Source organism: Uloborus diversus, chromosome 4 (assembly GCF_026930045.1).
Source record: "Uloborus diversus isolate 005 chromosome 4, Udiv.v.3.1, whole genome shotgun sequence".
In the NCBI taxonomy this organism is placed as follows: domain Eukaryota; kingdom Metazoa; phylum Arthropoda; class Arachnida; order Araneae; family Uloboridae; genus Uloborus; species Uloborus diversus.
This window is the reverse complement of record NC_072734.1, coordinates 83,604,829-83,627,992: the sequence shown is the minus strand read 5'-3', so window position 1 is coordinate 83,627,992 and position 23,164 is coordinate 83,604,829. Positions and strand designations below refer to the sequence as shown.

At 31.2% G+C, this 23,164-nt stretch overlaps 1 protein-coding gene across 2 annotated transcripts in view; it reads left to right on the top strand.

The window, feature by feature from the left end:
- LOC129221570 (guanylate cyclase 32E-like) overlaps nucleotides 1-23,164 on the top strand; it is a 556,299-nt gene that overhangs the window by 358,812 nt on the left and 174,323 nt on the right. Inside the window, exon 4 of one of the 2 annotated variants that reach the window (XM_054856073.1) lies at nucleotides 8,810-9,110. The exons of the other annotated variant lie outside the window; for it this stretch is intronic. Within the exon in view, the coding sequence (XP_054712048.1) occupies nucleotides 8,810-9,110 (301 nt within the window). The remainder of the gene's footprint in view (nucleotides 1-8,809; nucleotides 9,111-23,164) is intronic. 2 annotated transcript variants of the gene reach the window in all.

Sequence of the window (23,164 nt, the reverse complement as noted above, 5' to 3'; positions counted from 1 at the left end):
TTAATGGAAAGAAATCGAATGTTTCATGTTCTAACTAATTATTATTTTTTTGTACAATAGTATGCTACACTATACAGGCACACACTAATCTATACAGGCAATAAGGTTGGATAAATACATTTGTGCTTGAAAAGTAAACTAAGAAATAATAACGTTTAATTGCACGAAATTGCAGATTGCAGCATACACGTATTTCGGGGTGAATCCCTTTTTCAGTGCAAAACAAGTGAGTTATTGCATTCAAAAGCTCACTTATTTTGCACTGAAAATGAGGTCCCTTGTAAACCCGAAGCACATGTATACGGTAAAATGCAATTTGGCGCAATTAAACGTTATTTCTTATTTTACAGTATATAAATATTTGATAAATATTTCGATAAATATTTTGTTGAACTGAAGTGCGCTTGACTAAAAATGTGAATCAAATAATTAACTCAATTAAAATTTTATTTAAAAAGGTTCTTTTCAAACTTTTCTCCAGAAGTAGAATGTATATAAACGCTCAAAATTTCGCTGTAATAATTGCCAATGCTATACCCGCTATGAACGTATACTCTGACTTAAGCGGGACCGATACTTTAGCTCTGTATACGTCTTTTTTTTAATTTTAATGGAAAAAATGTTAATAACCGTTATTAATTAAATGTTTACAAGCCCTGCAACAAACATGAAATTAAACCAACAGAGACACAAATACAAAGAAATCGAACCCAAAAGCTATAATTGATAGCGTTGAAAGTTTATTTTCACAGATTAAAAGCTTGAAACGATATTTCTTTTCTTGTCTTATAAATTAAACAAATACAATAAAAGTATTGGAGAAACAAATTTAGCTACTTACATTTAGCAACTTATATTTAATTTATTCTCCGGGGATGTTGACAACCTGACAAATGTTTAGTTTCCTTGTTTTTGAAGTTTATTTTAAAAGTATTTATTTAAAAGAAACGAAGTCTTACACTTTATCCCTGAGTGTTCGTTCTGTTTGAAACATCTTGTGAAATTTTGTTTTTAAACTTTGCATCGATTGAAGTTTTGGGTTAAACACGTTACCTTTTTCGAGGATGAAAGTTTTGAAAGTTTCCGGATAAAGCCGCGAGCTAAACATCGATTTTTTCCGATGCCAGAGAGTGTACGATGCAACGCATCAAATCGAAATTTAAGTAAATATGTATTTACAATTTTTCCATTCTCTAAAACCATATTGCTAATTAGATGTGTTTCGTTTGCTTCTTCTTTTGTCTTGTTAAGCAGCTCACAAATTCGAACGATTAATAACTTCAACCGAACAAAGCTCTTAAATGGCGAACGAGTAATTAGTTTTGCATAAGTATTCTACTGCTTAACGTTGGTTCAAAAACTAATGCTGTTAATTGTTTTCAAAAACATCCTCCCAAGTAGAAATGTAAAATAAATTTATTTTACATTTTTACTTTCTTCTATAGAAAAAAGTATCAGATTCGTAAAATTGTTCAATCAAGCATTTTTTACAAATTTAATTTTTAAGAGGGTACTGAATACTCAAAACGTTGAAAGAACTTAAAAGTAATTTCTCCTTGCGTAGTTTTGTTGTGCTTTTAGACAGGATAGAAATAGTGTTCGGCTCCATATCGTCGCCTGCTTCAAATCGTATTTACGCAGCTTCATGAAATCAGATCTGGATGCTCTATGTCAAGTTGGCATAAGTACTTTAAACTGAACTTTTTTTGGCATAACAAAAATTTGTCAACCATGATATCAACCTTACAAAAACGTGCGTTCCCTCAAATATTTCATTTCCAATTGCAGTACTAGCTATCATCGCTATAGCGCATTTCGCGATAAATGTTTTCTTTTTGTGTCTAATAAAAAAAAAACTTGAATCTTCACATGAAATGATTCGTTTATCTCATTTTTTGAGTCAATGTGTATAAAAATTGGAGCCCATTAAATCACAAATTAGTGAGATGTGGTCCCTCAATCTTAGGTTGACCTTATTTGGAGAAGTTAATTATAAGTAGGGAAATGTGGGGCAAAAGGAAAAGGTGAAATATTTACTCTCTTCGTTTAGCGACAACTATCTGGTAATATTTTAACTATATAGTAGCACATGTAAAATGATTCAGTCAGTAAAAAAATACCACCGAAGATTAAAGCATATGATAATACAGGCAATTTGCAAAAAAAATGATACTCATATTATAATATTTTGTTGCAAGTCAAAAATTATTTTTTTTTTTATAAAATGATATGTTATTAAAATTCCAAATATTAATTAAGACTTTTTAATGCTCTGTGATTTGTTTACTTCCTTTTACAAAAAAGGAAGTATTGTATTCTCAAAAAAAATTTCACTCAAAAATCGACCTTAATTTCCATTTTTCTCACCCCCGAAAGAATGTTGAGTTTTTTTTTTTCAACTCGATCACACGTGGATAAGTGCCTAAAAACGTATAGATACGCGAAATAACCATTTTGACGATTCCCGAGAAGAAAAAAAACGAGTTCGCTCGTGACGTCTGTATGTACGTATGTTTGTGCATATGTATGTCGAATAGCTCAAGAACGGAATGTCCTAGAAAGTTGAAATTTGGTACGTAGACTCCAAGTGGGTTTTTGTTGTGCATCTCCTTTTTTGGTTGCATTCAGATGCTTGAAAGGGGGTGTCTTGCCCCTTTTTTTGGGGGGGGGGGGAATCATTGTTAATTTCGATGTAAACTCAAGTGGTATTATAATTTGGCGAGTATATCGCCAGTCTTTTAGCCGCCAATTTGATGACAAATTTAACGTTTTTTTTTTTTTTAAATCTGGTTTCAATTTGGAATCACATTAAAACTGCCAATAATGAGAAAATGATATTAAATTGGAGTAAAAGGAAATCATGTGATGCACACCTCAGCTCGTTTAAGTTATGTTAAGTTTATTTGTATTTTAAATATTTTTTAATATCAGTCAAGTACATGCGGGGCAAAGTGTATGGGGCAAAACGAAGTCGTTTATTTTGTTTACTCTCTCATTCATTTACTAAATCACTCTCGTATTTATTAATTCATTCATTTACATTCCTACATCTAGCAATTCACTGATTTATTCATTTATTCACTTATTTTCTTATTCATTCACTCTTTTACTTCATTTATTTTTCTTCATATATTAGTTTATTGAATACTTTCATTTTCAGTTTATTGTTTCATTAACTTTTCCTTTACTCATTAAACATTTATTTACTGACTCATTTGATCAAAAATATTTTCTATTATTGAATAGAAAATATTTCATCAGAAAAATGTTTCATTTTTCTTTTTGTCAAATGGAAAAATAAAAAGAAATATTTCCCCCCCCCCCTTTTTTTTTTAAAACCGCAAATTTATTGCCAAAATAAAAAATACTGTTTAAATGTAAGCTTTATTATAAAATAGAATGTTCTTTCTTTATAAACTAATTTTCAAAATAAATTTCCAATTTGTTTATTTTGAAAAAGCGCAGTCTTCTTAACCACTTCATTTTGCCCCACATTCCCCTACTTTGAAAAGACACCGTGTTATAACATTCGTTCCCTAAAGACGGCTCTAGATACTTTCTCTCCATCATAAGTCTTACATAAAACTGATTTCAATCCTTTTTAGCCTACTTTCCCTGTAAAAGTCAGAGAAAGAAGAAAAAACCATGAAAGAAAGCTTAATGCATCTTAAAAGTATCGCGAAAAAAAAAAGTCAAAAATAAATAAAATAATTAAATAAATATCGAAAAATTATAAATTGGAATGAAGGGTAATGAGATGGGAGGAAATGTCTGTCTGTAGGTCTGTCTGTCCCCCCTCCCCCTCCCCCCTAATAACTTTTGAGTGAATAGTCCGATTCGAACTTTTTTTTTTTTGCTAGAAAGATCTCGCCGAGGGCACCTCATTTCCATATTTTATTCTTTGATTTAAACAGTTTTTCGTTCATTTTTGAACAGTTTAGAAAAATAACATTAGCGCTTACCAGGAAAGTCAAGGAAAATATCCTGAACTTAAAGGCGAATTTGCTTCAAACAAACTTCATAGGAAAAACAAAAGCTTTTAAAGAAGAACATGTATAGAAAATGCTTTTTCGATTTGAACAATTTTTCGTTCAATTATGAACTGTTCTAATCTCTTAACATTAGCGCCTACGGGGAAACTTAAAGTCATTATAGATTACGAACTTAAAGGCGGATTTACTTCAAACAAATTTTGTTGGAAAAAGCTCTTGAAGATCAACTCCCGACTAAGACTCATGTACCTGAAAATTAGTCGAACTCCGACTACCCGACTTCGTCTTGACTTCCTAGTTTTGGCAAAAAATTATGCAAGGAGGAAAAATGGCTGGCTCCGACTCTTAGCAATTTAACTCCGACTCTTTTACCTCAAATTTTGTCCCACTTAGACTCCGCAAACTTCGGCAGAGTTGCGGACTTTAAGGGAAAATGACCAATTCCAACTCCGATTCTTTGAATTAAAAACCTTCTTCTCCTGAATCTGACTCTCTTACCCCAAAAAGAGATTGACTCCGACTCCGCAGTCATGGTTTTTACTGTGAACTGATTATTGTAAAAAAAAAATTATTTTCATTTTCACTCTAAATAAGTTTTATGTATTTCGTTTTTGGCGGAGAAATTCGAACTCCTTTCTGTTTCTACATAAAGATATAAGCAGACGATTTTTTTTTTCGACAAAGAAAATAATTTCTTCGAGTTCACATTTTATAGTTTTTATTTTTGAAAGTACATTAATTCATTTTTGTAAAAAAAATTCGGCAACAGGGAAAAAAACAAACTAATTTTTTTTCTTTCACATGATGTACAGTGGTTCCCAAAAATATTCGTACACTTTGAAATTTTTTACTAAAACCAAAATAACGTGAAACTGAATTCGAACATAAAATCCAGTATTTTTTCACATCATTCCTATGTCTTTCTAAATAAAACCCAGTAGTGTTTTCAAAATATTGATGGATCGTTTTTTGAAATGGGTCAAAAAACGAAGAGACAGAGAAATAACACGCCCTAAAGTCATCCTACACTGAAATATTTTCGAATAAATTCATGATTAAAATTACCATATGTAGTTTTTTTTTTTTTTTTTTTTTCATTATTTTTGTATTGTATTGACCCTTAAAAGTCATTTGGCTTTCATTTTTGTTTATTTATTCTTTGATATTTTTTTTGCTTATTACTTAATAATGGCTGGTATTCGTAAAAAACGACAAACACTGTTTGAATTTTGATTTTTTTTTACCCTCACAGTATCGGTAAATTGGTTTGAAATGTCTCTAAATTAGTTGATTTAAACCATTCCATAGTAAAGTGCTTGATAAAATGCTTTTAACCATGGAATCGGATAGAAACAAGGTCAACCGGCAAAGTTAACAAAGCGTGATCGGAGGTTCACAGTAAAAAAATGTATGAAAAATAGGCATTTGAATAATGTAAAAGTTTCTCGCAGAATTTAATGAAAAATTTTGCGTTTAATTATGATCTAAATTTATTCGCCAAGTTCTCAGATTAGCTGGATTAAATGCCGCAAAAATTTTCTTGTTCGTGCGAAAAACAGAAAGCTTACGATTTCCGTCACAAAATCAATGAAAAAATAAGCTCAAAATGTATTGGAATAACGTCTTACTTACAGATGAAAATTAATTTAGCAATTTTTTTAAAATTGTTGCACAATTGTAAATAGAAAAAAAATGAGGAACTTAATTTTAAGAAATTAGTTGGATCAGTTAACCAGGACGGTGAAGGTGTTTTTGTGTGAGGGTGTTGTATATCAGCATCAGAACTTGGTAGTTTGGAATTTTTTGATGAAATAATGAAACATGCAGTTCATTTAAATATTTTAAAAAACAATTTTAAACTATTAGTCCAAAATTTGGTTAAAGGAAGCAACTTTGTTTTTTATCAAAATAACGATAAGAAGTACACAGTTTTCAACGTTTGCGTCTGGTGCATCAAAAATTGTCCTTAAGCTTAGAAATATCTCCTCGATTACCAGATTTAAACTTAAAGTAACATATTTAGAGAATTCTGTAGGCTAGATTACGAAAATACGGCTTTGAAACCAAAAGAGAGTTAGAAAGATTAAGACTCGAAGTTTGGCTATTCACTTACTTAGAAAGTGCACAAAAAAAAGGAAGAAAGAACAATGAAATCTAATCCCAGACGTTTAAAAGCTGTTGTTGATATTGCATGATATTCTACTAATAATAACTTAGTAAAAAGTTAGATTATTCAATAATATCAAGACATTTTTTAAAGTGTACAAATAGTTTTGTCAGATAAAATTGCTGGCATTTTTTGGTTTTTGATTTAAAAAAAAATTAAGTTTAATATTTTGTTTAAAACTTTCATTTAGTTTTGTTAAAAATAGATCATAGATCTCATAATTAAATGCCTATTCCGAAATATTAATTTTAACCATTGGATAGTGACCAATTTCATTGAAAGTCGTAGGTGTACGAAAACTTTTGGGAGCCGCTGTATTTATTTTATTGAGCTTAACTATTTTAATTATTTTTCTTTTTGAAAGCGGTTAAAGATTTTTTTTAAACGTAAAGACATGTATTAGCTGCTTTGTTTAAAAGCAGTTCCGTTAAAAGTCCCTTTCGAGATAGAAGCTTCGTTTTTCGAACTAAAGTAAAGATAGATCTGGAGTAAAAAATGTCGTTTTTCCAATGGTGCCAGAAAGAAAACTGTGGGACAATTCCTTCACTTTTTGTTGACAGATGTAATGAAGAAAGTAGAGCTTAAATTTTAGCTAAGCCTGAAAAAATTCGAGCTTTGAATGTAAATAACTCCCGCCGTAATTACGTAAGAGCATTGAAACAAATTGAGTAGAACGCAGGAAATTCTTTCCATTGATATGAAATATTAATATCTGCAAGTAGTTTTTAACTCCCATATTCGGGAATTTATGTGAACATTGGGCCAACATTTTAATAAAAAAAGAACTTACATCGAATTTTTTTCAAACGGGTGTGCAAACCTTTTCAGGACTTAAAGGAACAAACTGTGAAAATCCCAGTGAAATTGGCCGGGTAGTTCTCGAGATTTGCGAATTGAAACACACAGATGCTTTTCGGAAGCTTCATTTTATACTATGTAGAGATAAATTTAATGAGATTTTAAAAATATATGTTTTGCATAGATAAAAGCATTGGAAAAATGCTTTAAGAAGCAAACAAAGCTTGCGTTACGTTAATGCCTATGAAAATTACAATAATGATTTTATCAGTTACGAATACAGTTTCACTTTAACAACTGAAACCTAGCTCATTCTTCGTAATCAAGTATGCAAAAGCATTAAGCAAAAGATACGAAATAACAACAAAGACACTAAGAGAAAAAATGATTTATCGTTATCATCAATCACATTTGATAGGCTTCCAAAGAAAGAACTTTATTTTCGGAATGAGATAAAATATCTAGTTATCATCCGTGGAAGCTGGAGAGCCTTTATTCCCTATCTATGCAGTGGTACAATTAATATCGACTTATTTAATTGCGTTTTGCTGCAAATATGCCCTCAGAGAATATTATACTGCTTCATCAAAAAGGGTCTTCTATATGAGATAAATGTCATGAATATTCAACTGTAACCCAACTCGTTACTGTAAAAAGTAATTACACTTCAAGCGTCAGAGCAGCAACTATACAATACAAGTGACACGATTCTATGTATTCCAGTGATCAATACACGCACCAAAGTAAATTAAATTCGATAACTTTTAGTAAAGTCGTAACGTATCGTACTATGGTTAGTTGAACAGTAATCGAATTTCAGTTTTGCTTCAAGTTTAACTATGAACGGTAATTAAGTTAAAGTCGGACAGGTCATAAAATTCACAAAGGATTTAATTAATATTTTCGTTATCTGTATTATCACTGATATTTCAGAGATCTTACAGTACGAAAATATGTAAATAAAATGGAACATAGCAACTTATGTTTATATTCTACGAAATACAATGTTCAATAAAAGTATTGTCATAAAATATCAAATTTGCTAAAAGCTTTGTGAGTGGGGTTTCACCCTAAAAAATGCTTTCTAATTCAAATGACTGCGTGGGAAAACTACTCTTATTTGTAAATAAACAGCCCATCGCGTATGATTTCAAAAAGTTGGTGCATTTTTTTTAATTATAATAAATTGTAAAAGTATTTTTAAACACCTTAGCCATTAAAAATCTAATGAGGGAAGCATGAATAATGTATTGTTTGAGCTATATGATAGCAAAAAAAATTAGCTGCAAGAACTGAAGGAGCTTTGTTAATATAAGTTTAAATTCACTCCTTTTTTTTTAAGATAAAAAATTTAAAAACCACTCAAAAGAAAAAAAGAAGGAATTAAAGTTAATGAAAAGAGAATGCCTGGAAATTAGTGAACCAATAAATAGTTTAGAGAATAAAAAACACACATAAATATATTATTTAACCTTATTAAACAAATCATTTAACAATTGGAATTGAGAAAAAAATACAAATAAAAATCAATCTCAGAAAAGCTGTCAAAGATCGAAATAACCACCAAAAGAGAGAACTAAATCTACACTCTCAAGTCATTTTCCATCAAATCTTTTAAAATGTAAAGATAACGGTAGAGATACACTCCTTAGCTGCCCACAGTTATTTTTCTAGTATTGCCACAAAACTGGCTAAAACACTATATTTGCTTATTTTTATTCGATTACAATTTGTTTTATCGCGCTTTAAAAAGTAAGAGGGGAAATTTGTCACATTCTTAATATTTTATTTCCTTGATAGATAAATTACATGCATAAACTTCCATTATTTCATTTAAAACTTTCCTTTCCAGAAATGCTCAGACAGTAAAGTATCGAACAAGACCATTTTCACCACGTTCGCTCGAACTTTACCTCCCAGCTCCAAAGTGTCGAAATCCCTGATATCGCTCCTCAAGTACTTTAAATGGAATCGCTTGATGCTGCTCGTGGCTAATAATCCCTCGGATAAGCAGGTGGCAGAGAGCTTATTGACCCTGGCCGAGAGACACGAAATCAATATTGCGGATACCTACTATCTGCCCGGAGATTATCTCACAAAAGATAATACAACGTTGAAAGATATCGTGCTGAAGACCTACGAGAGGACAAGAGGTAAGATTTTTAATTAAGCTTTCAAAAAAAAAAACACTTACAATCAAGGCATCGGGGTCGGGCTAATTTTGGGGCAAAAGGAGTCGGAGTCGAAGGTTTAAAATTCCAAGAGTCGGAGTCGCCCATCTTCCCTCAACTCTTCCATGCTTGCGGAGTCAGTCGGAATGATTGTGGGTTAGACGAGTCGAAGTTTGAGTCAACGTTTCTAAAATTCCCGGAGTCGGAGTCAGTCATTTTCCCTCCAAGACTGCAACTCTACCAGTGCTTGAAAATTTGGAGTCCGAGTAGGATTCGGACTGATTTTGGGTTAAAGGAGTCGGAGCCCTTGTCGATTAATTTTTCCCCGACTCCGCAGCCCTGCTTATAATTTACAGTACTTGAAATAGATATTTTTAAGACGAAAGCGTACTGCTACAAATGTGAGAAGAAAGAGTAAATTATGTTTTTCATTAAACATTTCCATTATACGTCTCTCTAAATGTATTTTGGGAAATTAATAAGCTCTAAAACACATTTTTATAATCAGAAATTGTAAATAATATGAAAAATTATAATATTTGTTACATTTCATTAAAAAGCTTTCCAATGCGTGTAATTATTAAGAAAAAACTGAGAAGTTTTTTTATGGTTCAATTTCAGGTTTTTTAAGTTGTTAAAATGAAAAAATGCGCAGAAATCCAGTAAATAAACCTGTCTACAGCGGATAGAACAAACTTTTTTGACCATTTTCTTTCTGGAGTTGCATAGAAAGAAGCTGTTATTGCTAATTTATCAAATAAAAAACTTTTGAAACCTTATGTTTTAAAGCAAATTACGAGTTGTTCACTCACTAGTCAATCTATGCTAAGCGGAGTTATGGTTAGGGTGAACTGAAAACGAGGAAAGCATATTTTTGTCATGAGTTCACTGTTCACTCAATTTTTTAAGTTTACGTCATCGGAATATTTTTAGAATCTAAAACAATTGCGATAAAACTACTTTCTAACGGAATGCTTTGGAATAAGTAGTTGATCTTATTTAACATACAAATATTTGTTTGTCGAAAACATAACAAAACGCTAATGCAATTTTGAAACACAAAACTTAAAAAGAATTCACCGAGAACAGTTGTGAGGAAAACTGATAATAAACACTCTGATTGCTCAAGCACATCAAGATTATTTCTTCTTAACAGATAAAATGGAGTATTTTTTTATGTTTCGCATTAATCTCTGCTAATAATAAAGCTGAAAGTCTGTGTCTCTGGATATCTGGATGTCTGTTACGCGCATAGCGCCTAGGCAGTTCGACCGATTTTCATGAAATTTGGCACAAAATTAGTATCATTGAAATGAGCACCTTGAAGCGATTTTTCGAAAACTCAATTTCGTTCTTTTTCTATTCCGATTTTAAGAACATTTTTTCGAGAAAATTATCAAAACGTGGGCAAGAAAATTATCATAACGTGGACTAACAAATTACCATAACGTGGGGAAGCAAACTACCATAACATGATGGGCGAGCAAATGAACATAGCAAATTGGCGAGAAATTCATCATCCATTATTTGTAAATATATAGGCGAACAAAATGACTTTTAAATTTTTCTACTACGGGCAAAGCCGTGTGGGTACCGCTGGTAAGGAATAGGAACTGAAGCGTGTTTTCACGATTACTGAATGTTTTCTAGAATTACGCTGTTTTTGTAATTTCAATTCTAATTACTGTTAGCTCACCCACTGTTTACACTATTCAACATAACCGCAATCTCATCTTTGAAATAGATTTATAAAATATTTTTTCAACTCCCTTAAGTCTTCACGTTAGTAAATTCAAAATTTATTTCCATGGAACCACTCCGTGAAAACCGTCCATCTGTTAAAGCAAAAACTGCGCGTCGCTCAGAAGTTATACGAAAACTGGTATTGAAAAAAATATTAATACAATGAAAAAAGCAAGTTTTTGGCGATTAAAACCGACGGATAATTTTTAAATTATCCCAAAACTTATGCATTAAAAGTATAAGATCTTCATTTACATCTCATCACTGATTTTATAAAAATATTATGTATAAAACTCCCGCTTAAAGAACATTTTATGTTACAAAAACGCGAGTGTTATTAGAAGGCATGTAAAGAAAAATCCTTTAATTGAAGTTAAAATTTCACGTCATATATTCTTATTCCTTTCAGTAAATTCGTTATAACAAAAAATTATATTTATATTTTTAATTTCTTCTTCCGTGTTTCCTAACAAGGCTTCTTCTGAAACAATCTAATGATTGCTTGTTTGCTTGTTCCTTTCCATGCTTATGTAGTTTCTCATTAACTTTGAACCTGCGGTTATTGTATTGAACTAAGCCAGACTTCAATCAAATAAAAATTCTTAGCACTTATGTCCTGTTCTAATGATTCCCTTTTGGAAAAATTCATTTTGCCGATTTTTTTTTCGATATTTTTATACAAGAAAATTCGCAAATCATGAGATTGTACCTAAAATTTAACTAAATGTAAAGTTATGCTAAATACGATGCTTTGATCACGCTTATTATCTATAAGATGCTTTACATTAAACAGTAAGTTTGAGAAAAAACATGAAAATATCTATCTTCTCTTTTGCGCTGAAAGAAGAATTAATTGGAAACGTACCTTAAGGCATAAATTTTTTTTTCTTACCTTACAGCAGGAGTCACACGTATTTGAGCCTATCTTGAAATTTAAACAATGACAAGGACTTTTGAGAAAAAGGAAAAAACTGATTTAGCTCGTTAAGTACTGTGTTGTGATAGTTAATTTTTACTTTAGCAACACACTTTTAATTCACAACCCGAAAAGGAAAAATACATTAAGTTAACAACTGGAACTTTTACTTTTATTCTTCGCATTTGCAACGAGGAAGCACACAAAGTCATGTGTATTGCATGATACGTGCGTGTATATGTGTGTACACGCGCAACCCTCTGACTTTGAGCGCATGACATCCTGAGCAAGGACGTCTGCATGCACAGCACAGCCTCTCGAATTTAATTTCCTAGTCATAGAACATTTCTCATTAATAAACCTACCACGTGTCACTCACAGATCAGATTAAAATTTTTCACATCGCTAAATGACTTTCAAAAACTGAATTCGTGGTTTTTATTATTATTATTATTATTATTATTATTATTATTATTATTATTATTATTATTATTTATCGGTAATGAACACTTTTATCGGAGTGAATTTCATTCTTGGCGATTGGGTTGTTAAAACTTTAGATTGTGAAATATCATCTTTTATTTCAAATTTTACCATAAAAATTCAAGTAATGGTTGAAAATTACAAAAGCTTTAACATGTTTTGAGACTTTTCTAAAAATGTGTTTTCCATTCACTCAAAGGAAATGATTTCAAGGGATGGTTTCCCTCATAATTAGTAGTTTCGGAAAAATGCTAAAGCACGTCAACTTTAGTTCACACTGTAATTATTCTTAAGTATTTTTATCCTTAAAAGAAAAAGGATATCATTACTTGATTTTTTGTAATCCAAATTTGAAATATTCCACCATTTAATGCATCGATAACCCAAGATTTGTGGTGAATTTTCCCTCGTAAAAAGTTTTTAGTGCCGAATATATTTTTAAAAAATCCGCGGGTTCTATATTTTTAAATTCAAAGTTTTATTCCGATCGGTGATTGACACCAGGTAACGGCTACCTATTAGGCACTTAAACTTATTTGCTTTAAGTAATTAAGTTTAATAGCGTAACCTTAAAAAAACAGGGCAATTATAAGTTACACATATCAGAAAAAGTTATGTTTGAGAAAATCAAAATTAGGATGATAACCAAAATATGAAGCAAACTTTAACAAACCATAGAACTAACCGGGGGGGGGGAATCACCGTAAAATGAGTGTTGGCAGCAAACGTGTTGCCGCGAGAAAGGACCTAAGGAGAAAAATAGAGTACAAAAAGGTAAACGGAAAACTTGAAAGCTCATAGATTTAAATAACGACCAGCAGGTACCCCACAAGCTAAACCTCGGCGACAACGAAGCAGATTAAAAACACGTTTAGCTTCAAAAAAGTGCTCTTAACTAAGGAAGTAAATAACTTGTTTCTTAATGTACGTCGTCAGCGATGTATGAAACCTTGATTGCTGTACTAACTTGTAGTTGCTAATTTGATCACTTTTCATAGGTTTTTTTTACGTAAAACAGCTTATTTTTCCTTTATTTTTCATATTCACAATTCTCCCAATAGGCACCATTTCGAAATTTAGCTTACCCTTTTACATAGTGCCGTGAAAGTTGCTTATGTTAGCATCTATCTCCTGTTGAAGTTTTCCCATCTTTTTTGAATCCCCGTTTCTGTTTCTGCTAGAACTCTTCTACCATAAACACTTTTTTTTAAATAATTTGTTATACTCTGACAGAAAATTGTTAAAGATGGGATATATTTCAAAAAACACTATTGCATAACGTAAAATTTAAATGAAAATATGAGTTTTATATCCTTAAATAGCAAAACTCTTTCCAAAACCTTTATTCATCCGATTTTCCAGCACGGTTACCTTAAACTCTTAGTCATATTTTTCCCTTTGTCAAAACCATATCGAAATTCCTTGAAAAATTTAGACGCATTACGCACATGTTGTTACTTTTATGTGACTGACACATAGATTATGGTCAAAAACATATTTTAAACAAAGCATACGATCAAGCTAATGTGGAAGAGTTTTAGTAAAAGAAAATGCTATCATACAAGTTCTACTGGAATAATATTGTCATCAACAATTGTGATGGGTTTTATCTGGAACTACTTTTTTTTCTGATGTAATGGCTTTTGAGAAACGATTTCGCTGTATAATAGATACATTACGAAAATAATAGAAATGTGGGTGCTTTAGTTTGAAATATCTTACGTATTTCATATATGTCTTGTGTCTTGAAGGTATTTCCAAATTTTATCTGATATTTTCTAGTTATTAATGTTTTTTCAGTTATTCCAATCACAACTTGTTTATTTATGATTACATTTCCTGTTCTGTTTTTTTTTTTTCATTTGACTTTTGTCTGTACTAAATACTTGCTGTCATTAAACTAAAACTATATAAACAGGGAAATAAGTACTACACACAATTTTACTAGCCTCAGAAGTAAAATTACTTTTAAATATTGTGAAAAAGAGTTAGAAGCGAAGAAATTTTAGTGGACCTTTTTGAGTTAAACGTGTTTTAAGTTCAGATTATCGGTATTTTATCGTTGAAAACATTTTTCTAAATCTAACTCTATAGCAGCACTTACCAAAGTTATTAGTACTATGTCTTGCTCCAAAACGGAGCAGAGGAAAACCAAAAATTTATAGTACTATTTGTACTGGTTATCTCTACATTTTTGGTTTTAAAATTTGCATTTTCAGTTTTTTTTTTTTTTTTTTTTTTTTTTCGTGAGGCAAAGTGAAAAATAAAATATTTTTCTAATGAAATATTTTATATTAAATTATTAAAAATATTTTAATTAAATAAATGAGTAAACCAAAATATAAATAAATGGATGAAAAGAAAATGAAACAAACAATGAAGTAAATTATATACAATGAGAGAAAAAATAAAGAAGTGAGTAAAATAGTGAATGAACGATAAAATAAGGGTATTGTTAAGTGAAAGAATGGAAATGAACTAATGAATAAATGAATAAATAAATAAATACGAAGTTGAGTTGATAAAATGTTGAGTATGTAAAAGAAATGAACTATTTCACTTTCCCCTGATGCACTTGACTAACTGATCAAAGCATTTAAAATACAAATGATCTATTAAACAAATAATAACTACACGAAATATAAGTAATCCCAACTAATATTAAAAATGCTAATAACAAGATCTTTATCAAGTTGCAAATAACGTTTTATTAACAATAAAATATTACAATATCAGGTTTTTTTTCTGAAAACACTTATATTGTCATAGTCTTTGATTTTCAGATAGGTTACTTTTTATTTACATGTGTTACTAAATAGTTAAAATATTTATCAGTTGCATAACAGCAACGCTTTGGCAGAATGGGCATTGAAATCACTTTGATTTCCTTTTTATGTACGTGATACTATTTTGAAAATTTAAAATTAAATTTCATTTGTTTTCTCTTATTTCTAAAACTTTCCTTTACAACAAACCCATGTCTTTTCCTCCTGCTTTACATATTCTCATCTTTGACTGAAGTATAATCATTGGACTATTTCAATAATGTTGATATTTAAATGACCCGTGTATTTTCAAAACGAAAAGGAAAGTTTCTATTTGCAGAATAAAATATTGGGCTTTAAGATGCAAAATTATTTTACGAGCATTCAAAAATGACAAAATAAGATTACGAATACGCATAAATGTGACTTCCTACCAATATTCTTGTGGAGTTCACTAAACTACATTTTTTGCCCTGCTTATCTGAAACTTTTTCATTCATAAATCTGGACTATGGCCACAAAAGTTTTCTCCTGCTTTCTTTTTAAAGTCGTTTTTAAAACGCACCGTAATAAAAAAGAAATGTTTCGCTTTTCAAAGAGAAATGCTTTTAAGGAAAGTTTAAGTTCTTCTCCTAAATAATCATTATTTTCTTTTTCCTAAGATAAGAAAAAAAAAATGTTTTTCTGTTTCTCCTGAAATTTAACCTTCTCCCCCTTTTCGTTAAAATGAAGTTATTCTATTGTATCATGTGTAGTTCTGTTTTGTGATTTATTACGGGTTAACTATGAGGTACAAATCTTTGATATGTTCAAAACAAGTTAATAATGCATTTATCATTATTATATTTGTTTGTTGCTGCCAAAGTTTCCGCCTAAACTGCGAAATTTCTGAATTGCTCTATTGTCTCATTTTTCTCGGTTCTCATTTAGGTTGTTTCCAAAACCTAGTATTACTTCCAAATAATTTCTACTTCTTTTCCTAACGGTTTAAAAACAGTAATATATTACGGCGCAAATGATTCAAAACATGTTTCTAAAACATGATTTCCATGTTTTTCACTTTATTTTAAGCAGAAGAGGATCAAGGAAGGATCATGAGTAGGGTCTGAAAAATCTCAGGCGGCGGGTTGTTCAGGAGACTAAATAAAAATACTTCAGGAAGGCGATTCTCGAAAAAGTGTCAACGTGCGTAACGTTTTTTTCTTTTTCCCAGCTGACCAAAGCATTCAAAAAATAATGCTGTTGGGAAATAATACATGCTTTAATATACTATCAAAGCGTAACAGTTAATCCCATATTTAATTAACAGGTACTTAAATAAAATAAAAAAAACTTAGCTTTACGCATGGGACATTTTTTTGAGAATCGCCCTTTAGCGACTAAATCTTTTAGAATAAGAATCTGTCAAACTCAATAGTACGCCAAGTTTTCCCATAAACTCGGAAATATTGTCTGGTGCCTAAAATTTTTTCCTTGCTTCTGATGATCCTCGTCCCAAATATTGCCCTTACGAAACAATACCCAGCTTTAATGCTAGTGTTTTAATAAGCTACCTCCTCCCCCATAAAACAGAGCCTAAATCCACTCTTGAATTTGAACATGGATTACTTGATGGAGAAGACAACAATAGAAGAACATGATTCTTCACTCTCTCGGGAACTTAGAACCATGATTTTAAAGTAAACAGTGGCGCACACAGGAATTTTGCAAGGGGAGGGTCCAAGATCGAAAGCCTCATTCTCATATCATAACCCCAATACGCCGTCAAACATATTGACTCGATTTTTTTATTCTCGAGAACGAAATACAGTAAAAAAATAAACTTTTGAACAAATAATTAGCATTATTGAATGAAATATACTTAAATAAATTACCAGAAGGCAAAATAATATACGCATTAACTTTTCTCATTATTAAAAAAATGGATTCAAGAACTCAAATTCATCGTTGCAGAAACACCATATGATTATAGAAATTCATAGAATCTCATTTGATGTAATCTGTAATTACAAAACTAAAAACATGTTTCTTTAGTGTATTCAATTTATAATCACCATTCTGCTTGTTATAGGCAATTCGTTATAGGAAAAGTGCACAATATTTTTAAAAATATTTTATCATGAGGATTTTTTTTTCACTTATTAGAACTGAGACTTTGAGTATGACCTTTGGGAGGGGCCCGGACCCCCTGAACCCCTCCCTTGTGTGCGCCACTGAAAGTAAACTATCTTTCCCTTGAGTATAGGATGAATGATTGTTATTCTAGCCAATAAGAATACTCTGTGGCGTTCATTTTTGATCTAAGCAGCTCTATAAGTGTAGTAACCGTTTGAGACTAACCTTTAATGAAATCTATTCAACTAAATATTTGTGCTAAATTAATTGAAATGCTTTTTACTTCATTTTAATTGGTCCCCTTCGAATATTTTGCTACAAATGTTGTAAATTAATATTTCAAATTGTTTCTTTAGAACCCAAATGTTAATTTAAATATCAAATATTAACTGTAACCAATTATGAAGTGCAAGGATGCATTTATTTACAGCAAAGATTAAGTTGAATTTTTAAAGAGGAAAAATGGAGAAGGTTTCTTAATTATATATGTGACCACTTTTCCCTAAATGTTTGCAACTGGGTTCCGCATCAAGTTTTTCCAAGCAAATAATGCTCTTTAAAAAAAAGTGTATATTTAATTAATTTTATTTCAATTAAATATGTTTTAGTAGTTACTTCAATTCACGCGTGTTTACAGTGTTGCATTAAACATGTATGGGACAAACTATACTCGTGAGTTTTTCACGTTTTTAATATTTAAAAACTTCACTAACTTATATGCTCTCCTTTTAAGTTGTTAGATTTCGGTGGGTATATTTTGAAAGGACTTCAATGGATAAAAAGATTTTAAAAGTTTTTCTCGCTTAAAACTTAGAAAGAAAAATTTTATTATAAGACCTTTTAACCTTTTTAAACACTTTAAGGGTAAAAAAGAAAGACTAAGGAAAATTTACTGTTTTTACCCAAATTTTGCTCCACTTAACTGTGAAACATTTCTTATAGTCTATGGGCCGAGTGCAAATATCGTTCAAGTTCGTTTACCAATCTTAGGGACTACGTGAACTTTCATAAAATCTATTATAAATGATGAACTCAATAGAAAAATTCAATGTTCACAAACTGGAATTGTCTCATTAAGTTTTAATTAGTAATTGAAATAGGAACTATGTTCCGTGGACTGTTAGCACTTACACAAAACAAATTGTCTCTAGATGGCGCTGTTAAATACAATATTTATAATATAAAAATTTAATAAACAGTTTTCCAACCGAAATTTTACTGTTTTGCTCAATTTTTCGTTGCAAAATATATTAGTACGTTTTAAATTACTTACTTTCGCTTAGTAATTTTGTAACTAAAAGGAAATCAAAAATTGTATCAATCCGCAGCTGTGAATGATCTTCATCTCAAGATTTCGTTAATTACACTAGAGCCAGCGCACATAGACATTGTTAAGTACAAGAAATTAGAAGGCACTTTACTTCACAAAAAAGATGTTAATGAATCACCGAATAGCAATAACTGACCTACAAAATCTTAAGAACATAAACAACTCTAACAGATGCCATCGATGTTTAAAAAATATTATAAAATTAAACATTAGCAGACGATAAATTGAAAACTAAAAAGTAGATTTCATATCACGATGTTTTATCTCTTCTTTTTTAATGATATTGCTTTTTGATTACAGACGATGTTTTGAGCTCATGTTTAGCCTACTTTCTCGTCAAAGTAATATAAAATAAAAAAGGACATAAAAGGTGGTTTACTGTGCTAAGTTTAATGTAGCGTAAAAATATTGCTTAGTACAAAAAATAAGTCAAAACAATAGATAAAATAATTTGCAACTCCAACGAACTATAGGGGGCACTGAAGTCACTGTCTAATGGCGGACTTAAAAACTAAAACAAACGCACATGGTAACGAAGAAAATGCTAAAAGTTTTGTGATTTTTGTTCGTACGAATGATTTTTTCGCTTTATTCTTTTTAAATTAATTTTCAAAGTCTTGTGGATATTCTGGCCCATGTAGAAAGAAATGAGAATTCAAGAAGCATTACTAAACGTCAAAGATTAATGCAAACTACATAGTTCGTAGTTCTAAGCAGCTATTTCCACGATGTTGAATTCGATATTTATCAATTCTTGATAAAACTAAATAATAATTGTTGCCTGACAAGAATAACAATTAATGCTAGAAAATTCAATATGATATTACAAATTGTTATCGAAAGAAGATGATACTTTTTTGCCTTGCTTGGCTAGCGCTTATTGTTTTCCATTTGTAGCTGAGTTATTTCTCTCGAATTCCCGAATCGGTTAATTTAAAAATTTTCTGTTTCGATTTTTCTAATTTCTGAGTTACGATTTAATTGTGTCATGTTATGCAAATCATCAACAAAATTCTCACGGATATATGGTGGTAGTTTTCTTTTCAGTTGATTGACCATTATTTCTTTTCACTTATCGAATTCTGCAATCTTACTACCATTTTATTCCACTCATGATAAAAATTAAAAATGGTTTAACTAAAAACGCGAAATCTCGCCAAGGCTACTTTGCTCACACTATACTAAAACTATAACCCTAAACAAATTTGGCGAAACCTTTCAGCTGAGAATAAAAGGAATAAAGTAAATTCTTTCTCGGTTATTCATTTTGTTCCACGATAATATATTCAAGAAAATATTTTGCATACTGTCCATTCCAAATAAATGCTGCTGTAAAATATGGTAAGTTTAATTAATTTAAGATTTAAAAAACACCCATATTCTTACAAATTCATACAAAACAATAAAAAATTTTACCTTGTATTACTTTATCCAAGTTTGTTAATCCAGAATTTTCGCTTTCACCAATTATTAAGGAAGTAATGAAAACTAACATTATTTTGAGAAGCTCGAGAATACTACTAAGGGACGAATTAATTTCTGTAGCTGAAAGCAAACTAAGACACATCGATTGCGTTAATAAATACTCAGAACAAACTGCCTGTGTTTACGTCAACAGACACACGTGGAACGCAACGTGGCAATGTTTTAGTTTCATTTGCAGTTTTGTAAATCACCGCAAGGTAGCGTATTCGAGCGCTGGAGTTCCGAATTAAATAAATATCAAATTCAAAAGTAGAGGTTTGAGATGGGGAAAATATCTGTCTGTTGGTTGACCTATGTGCTCCCCCCTCCCAAAAAAAAAAATAACAATTCGTTCGATTCAAACAAACTTTTTTACTTCCTTTTACAAAAAAGGAAGTATTGTATTCGCAAAAAAAATTTCACTCAAAAATGACCTCAATTTCCATTTTACTCAGCCCCGAATGAATGTTGAGTTTTTTTTTCGACTCGACTTCACGTGGATAAGTGCCTAAGAACGTATAGACACGCGAAATATCCATTTTGATGATTCCCGAGTTAATTACAACGAGTTTTCTCGTGACGTCCGTATGTACGTATGTATGATCGTATGTGCGGATGTGCGTATGTATGTCGCATAACTCAAGAACGGCTTGTCCTAGAAAGTTGAACTTTGGTACGTAGACTCCTAGTGGGGTCTATTTGTGCACCTCCCCTTTTGGTTGCATTCGGGTGTTTCTGAAGGGGTTTTTTGCTACTTTTTGGGAGGAAATCATTGTTAGTTTCGATGTAAACTCAAGTGGCGTTATAATTTGGTGGACATTTGGCAATATATCGCCAGTCTTTTGATCGCCAAGTTTCGTCGCCTTGGCGATAAATTTGGCGATTTTTTTTTAAAAATCTGGTTTTTTTCGCCACTGTTGTTGATATTTAGAGAGTAAACTATTGAATCACATTAAAATTGTCAGTAATGGAAAAATTACACTAAATTGGAGTAAAAGGAAGTCGTGTGATGCACACATCAGCTCGGGTTTTTTTTTTATTTTTAAGATCTTCTCGATGACACCTCATTCCGGTATTTCATTTTTGATTTGAATAATTTTTCGTTCAACTTTGAACAACTCAAAGCACTATATTAGCGCTTGCGGGAAAAATTTAAGGCAAATGTAAAATGCGAACTTAAAGACGAATTTGTTTAAAAAAAACTTCGTTGGAAAAAGCTCTTGGTGAGAATATTTTTACAAAAGATTTTTCTTTAATTAGCTATTTAAGGGTATTTTTTTTGACAATTAAATTTTTTTTTAACATTAACGACAACGCGAAAAAAAATTTTATGTCTTGACAAAATGGAGTAGATTCTGAATACATTCTCAATTTTTGGTGACAATAAATAAAAATGAAAGTTATTAATAAATGTAGAAATATCATATCTCATAGACTTAACATTGACGAGAGTCAGAGATTAATATGACTGAATCAAAATGAAATGACTTTAAAGCGCACATGTTTTTACCAGGGCTGCGGAGCTGGAGTGAAAAAGTACCAATTCTGAACTGTGACTCTTACCCTATCCTCTCGTTTGTGCATTAACTATCAAACAAATATTCATTACTGATGCTTGAATAATTTAATCCAGTTGTGAATAATCTTTTTTTTTTTACCTGCGGGCCACAACTCACATTAATAGGAATCTCGTGGACCAGAACAAATATCTATTTGTTTATATGATTTAAGTTTTTCTAGATAGCATGGGAAAACAAGGGAAATGAAAGACAATTACAAACCAAAATTGCTGTCTTAATTACTACATGCTTAATGCATTGCATCTGTGTTTCAGAAATCAATTTATGACTACTTGACTTCAAAATTCATAACACCGAAAGAAGATGATTAGCAGTTCTGAAAGGTTTTAGAAGATATTTTTCGTTTTTTAACACTGAATACAACGACGGGGCACATGGGTCATCATTTGATCCGCGGGCTGTAGGTTGAACACCACTGATTTAATCGATGCTCCCAGTTCATCAGAACATAGGATGAACTATAAATGCGGGCAGTATTGAAATACAATTTAGCTCTGTTTCCATTGCATCAGATAATGTTCAAAAACTAGTCTCTTGTACATGCCCGAAAACTCGGTGTTCTTCGAAGAGATGCAGTACATGCAAGACGTAAAATTGTTCATACACATAATTTTCCTCTAGTGACTGTAGCTGTATAAACTCAGAAGGAGGAAAATAATTCTCTACGCAAAAACAGGATAGATGAATTTAGTGATTCTGACGATGATACTTCAGAATGAAGAGTTTGCTTCTTGAAAAAAAAACTATTTTTTGATGTACATACATAATGTTCTTAACGTACATGCATAATATTTTTAATGTACATGTATAATATTTTTTATGTATTTAAAATTTGTTTGCCTCTTGCTTGTCAGTTTCACGCCTTTTCATGTATCTGTAATGGTCTGTAAAAAAATTATGAGACACTATTTTTTTGTGAACATTGGGTTTTTTTCATCTGTAGACACTAAGGATTCAGAAAAATATCCCTTTTTGTAGTCCCCGAAGTTGGCAAACGAAACCATGTTCTTAAGCATCTTTTCTGCCTTCGTCCCACGGCCTATTAGGAATGTATGCCCATTCATTTCCTCAGTAGCTCAAAAATGTTTACATAAATCCGGAATTCTTTGCAAATAACTAAAAGCGGCATTTCATCACGAAACGCAATATTGCACCTCGAAATCAAAATAACGGCATTAAACTTTCTCCGTGACTTTGCCTACTAATGCAACGCTGAAATTGATAATGGGGAGCAAGTTTATGACTTCTTTTAAAATAGCACTGCGGCTGACGTCTAGAAAATTCTTTCCCAACATAATTTTCTCCTCTCCATATCATAAACTTGTATTACAAATTATGTTCACCATTAACATCGGCGCGAGTCATGCAAATCGTTTCGTGTTGCCACTTCTTACCAAAACTTCCGAGGAAAATTGTGAAGCAATTGTTCCATTGTTAGATTGGAATTCATTGTTTCCACATTTTTACCAGAATTTGCGGCTTTGAATTTACAGCCAATTAGGTAACATCGCGTCTTCTTTCGTGAAATTATAGGCGGGAAAAGGACTTACTCGGAAGAAATACTTGATTTACAAGATTTGTTTTGAATTATTTCAGTAATATGAGCTGCTGTCAATTGTATCATGGAGCAATTTAGTTTC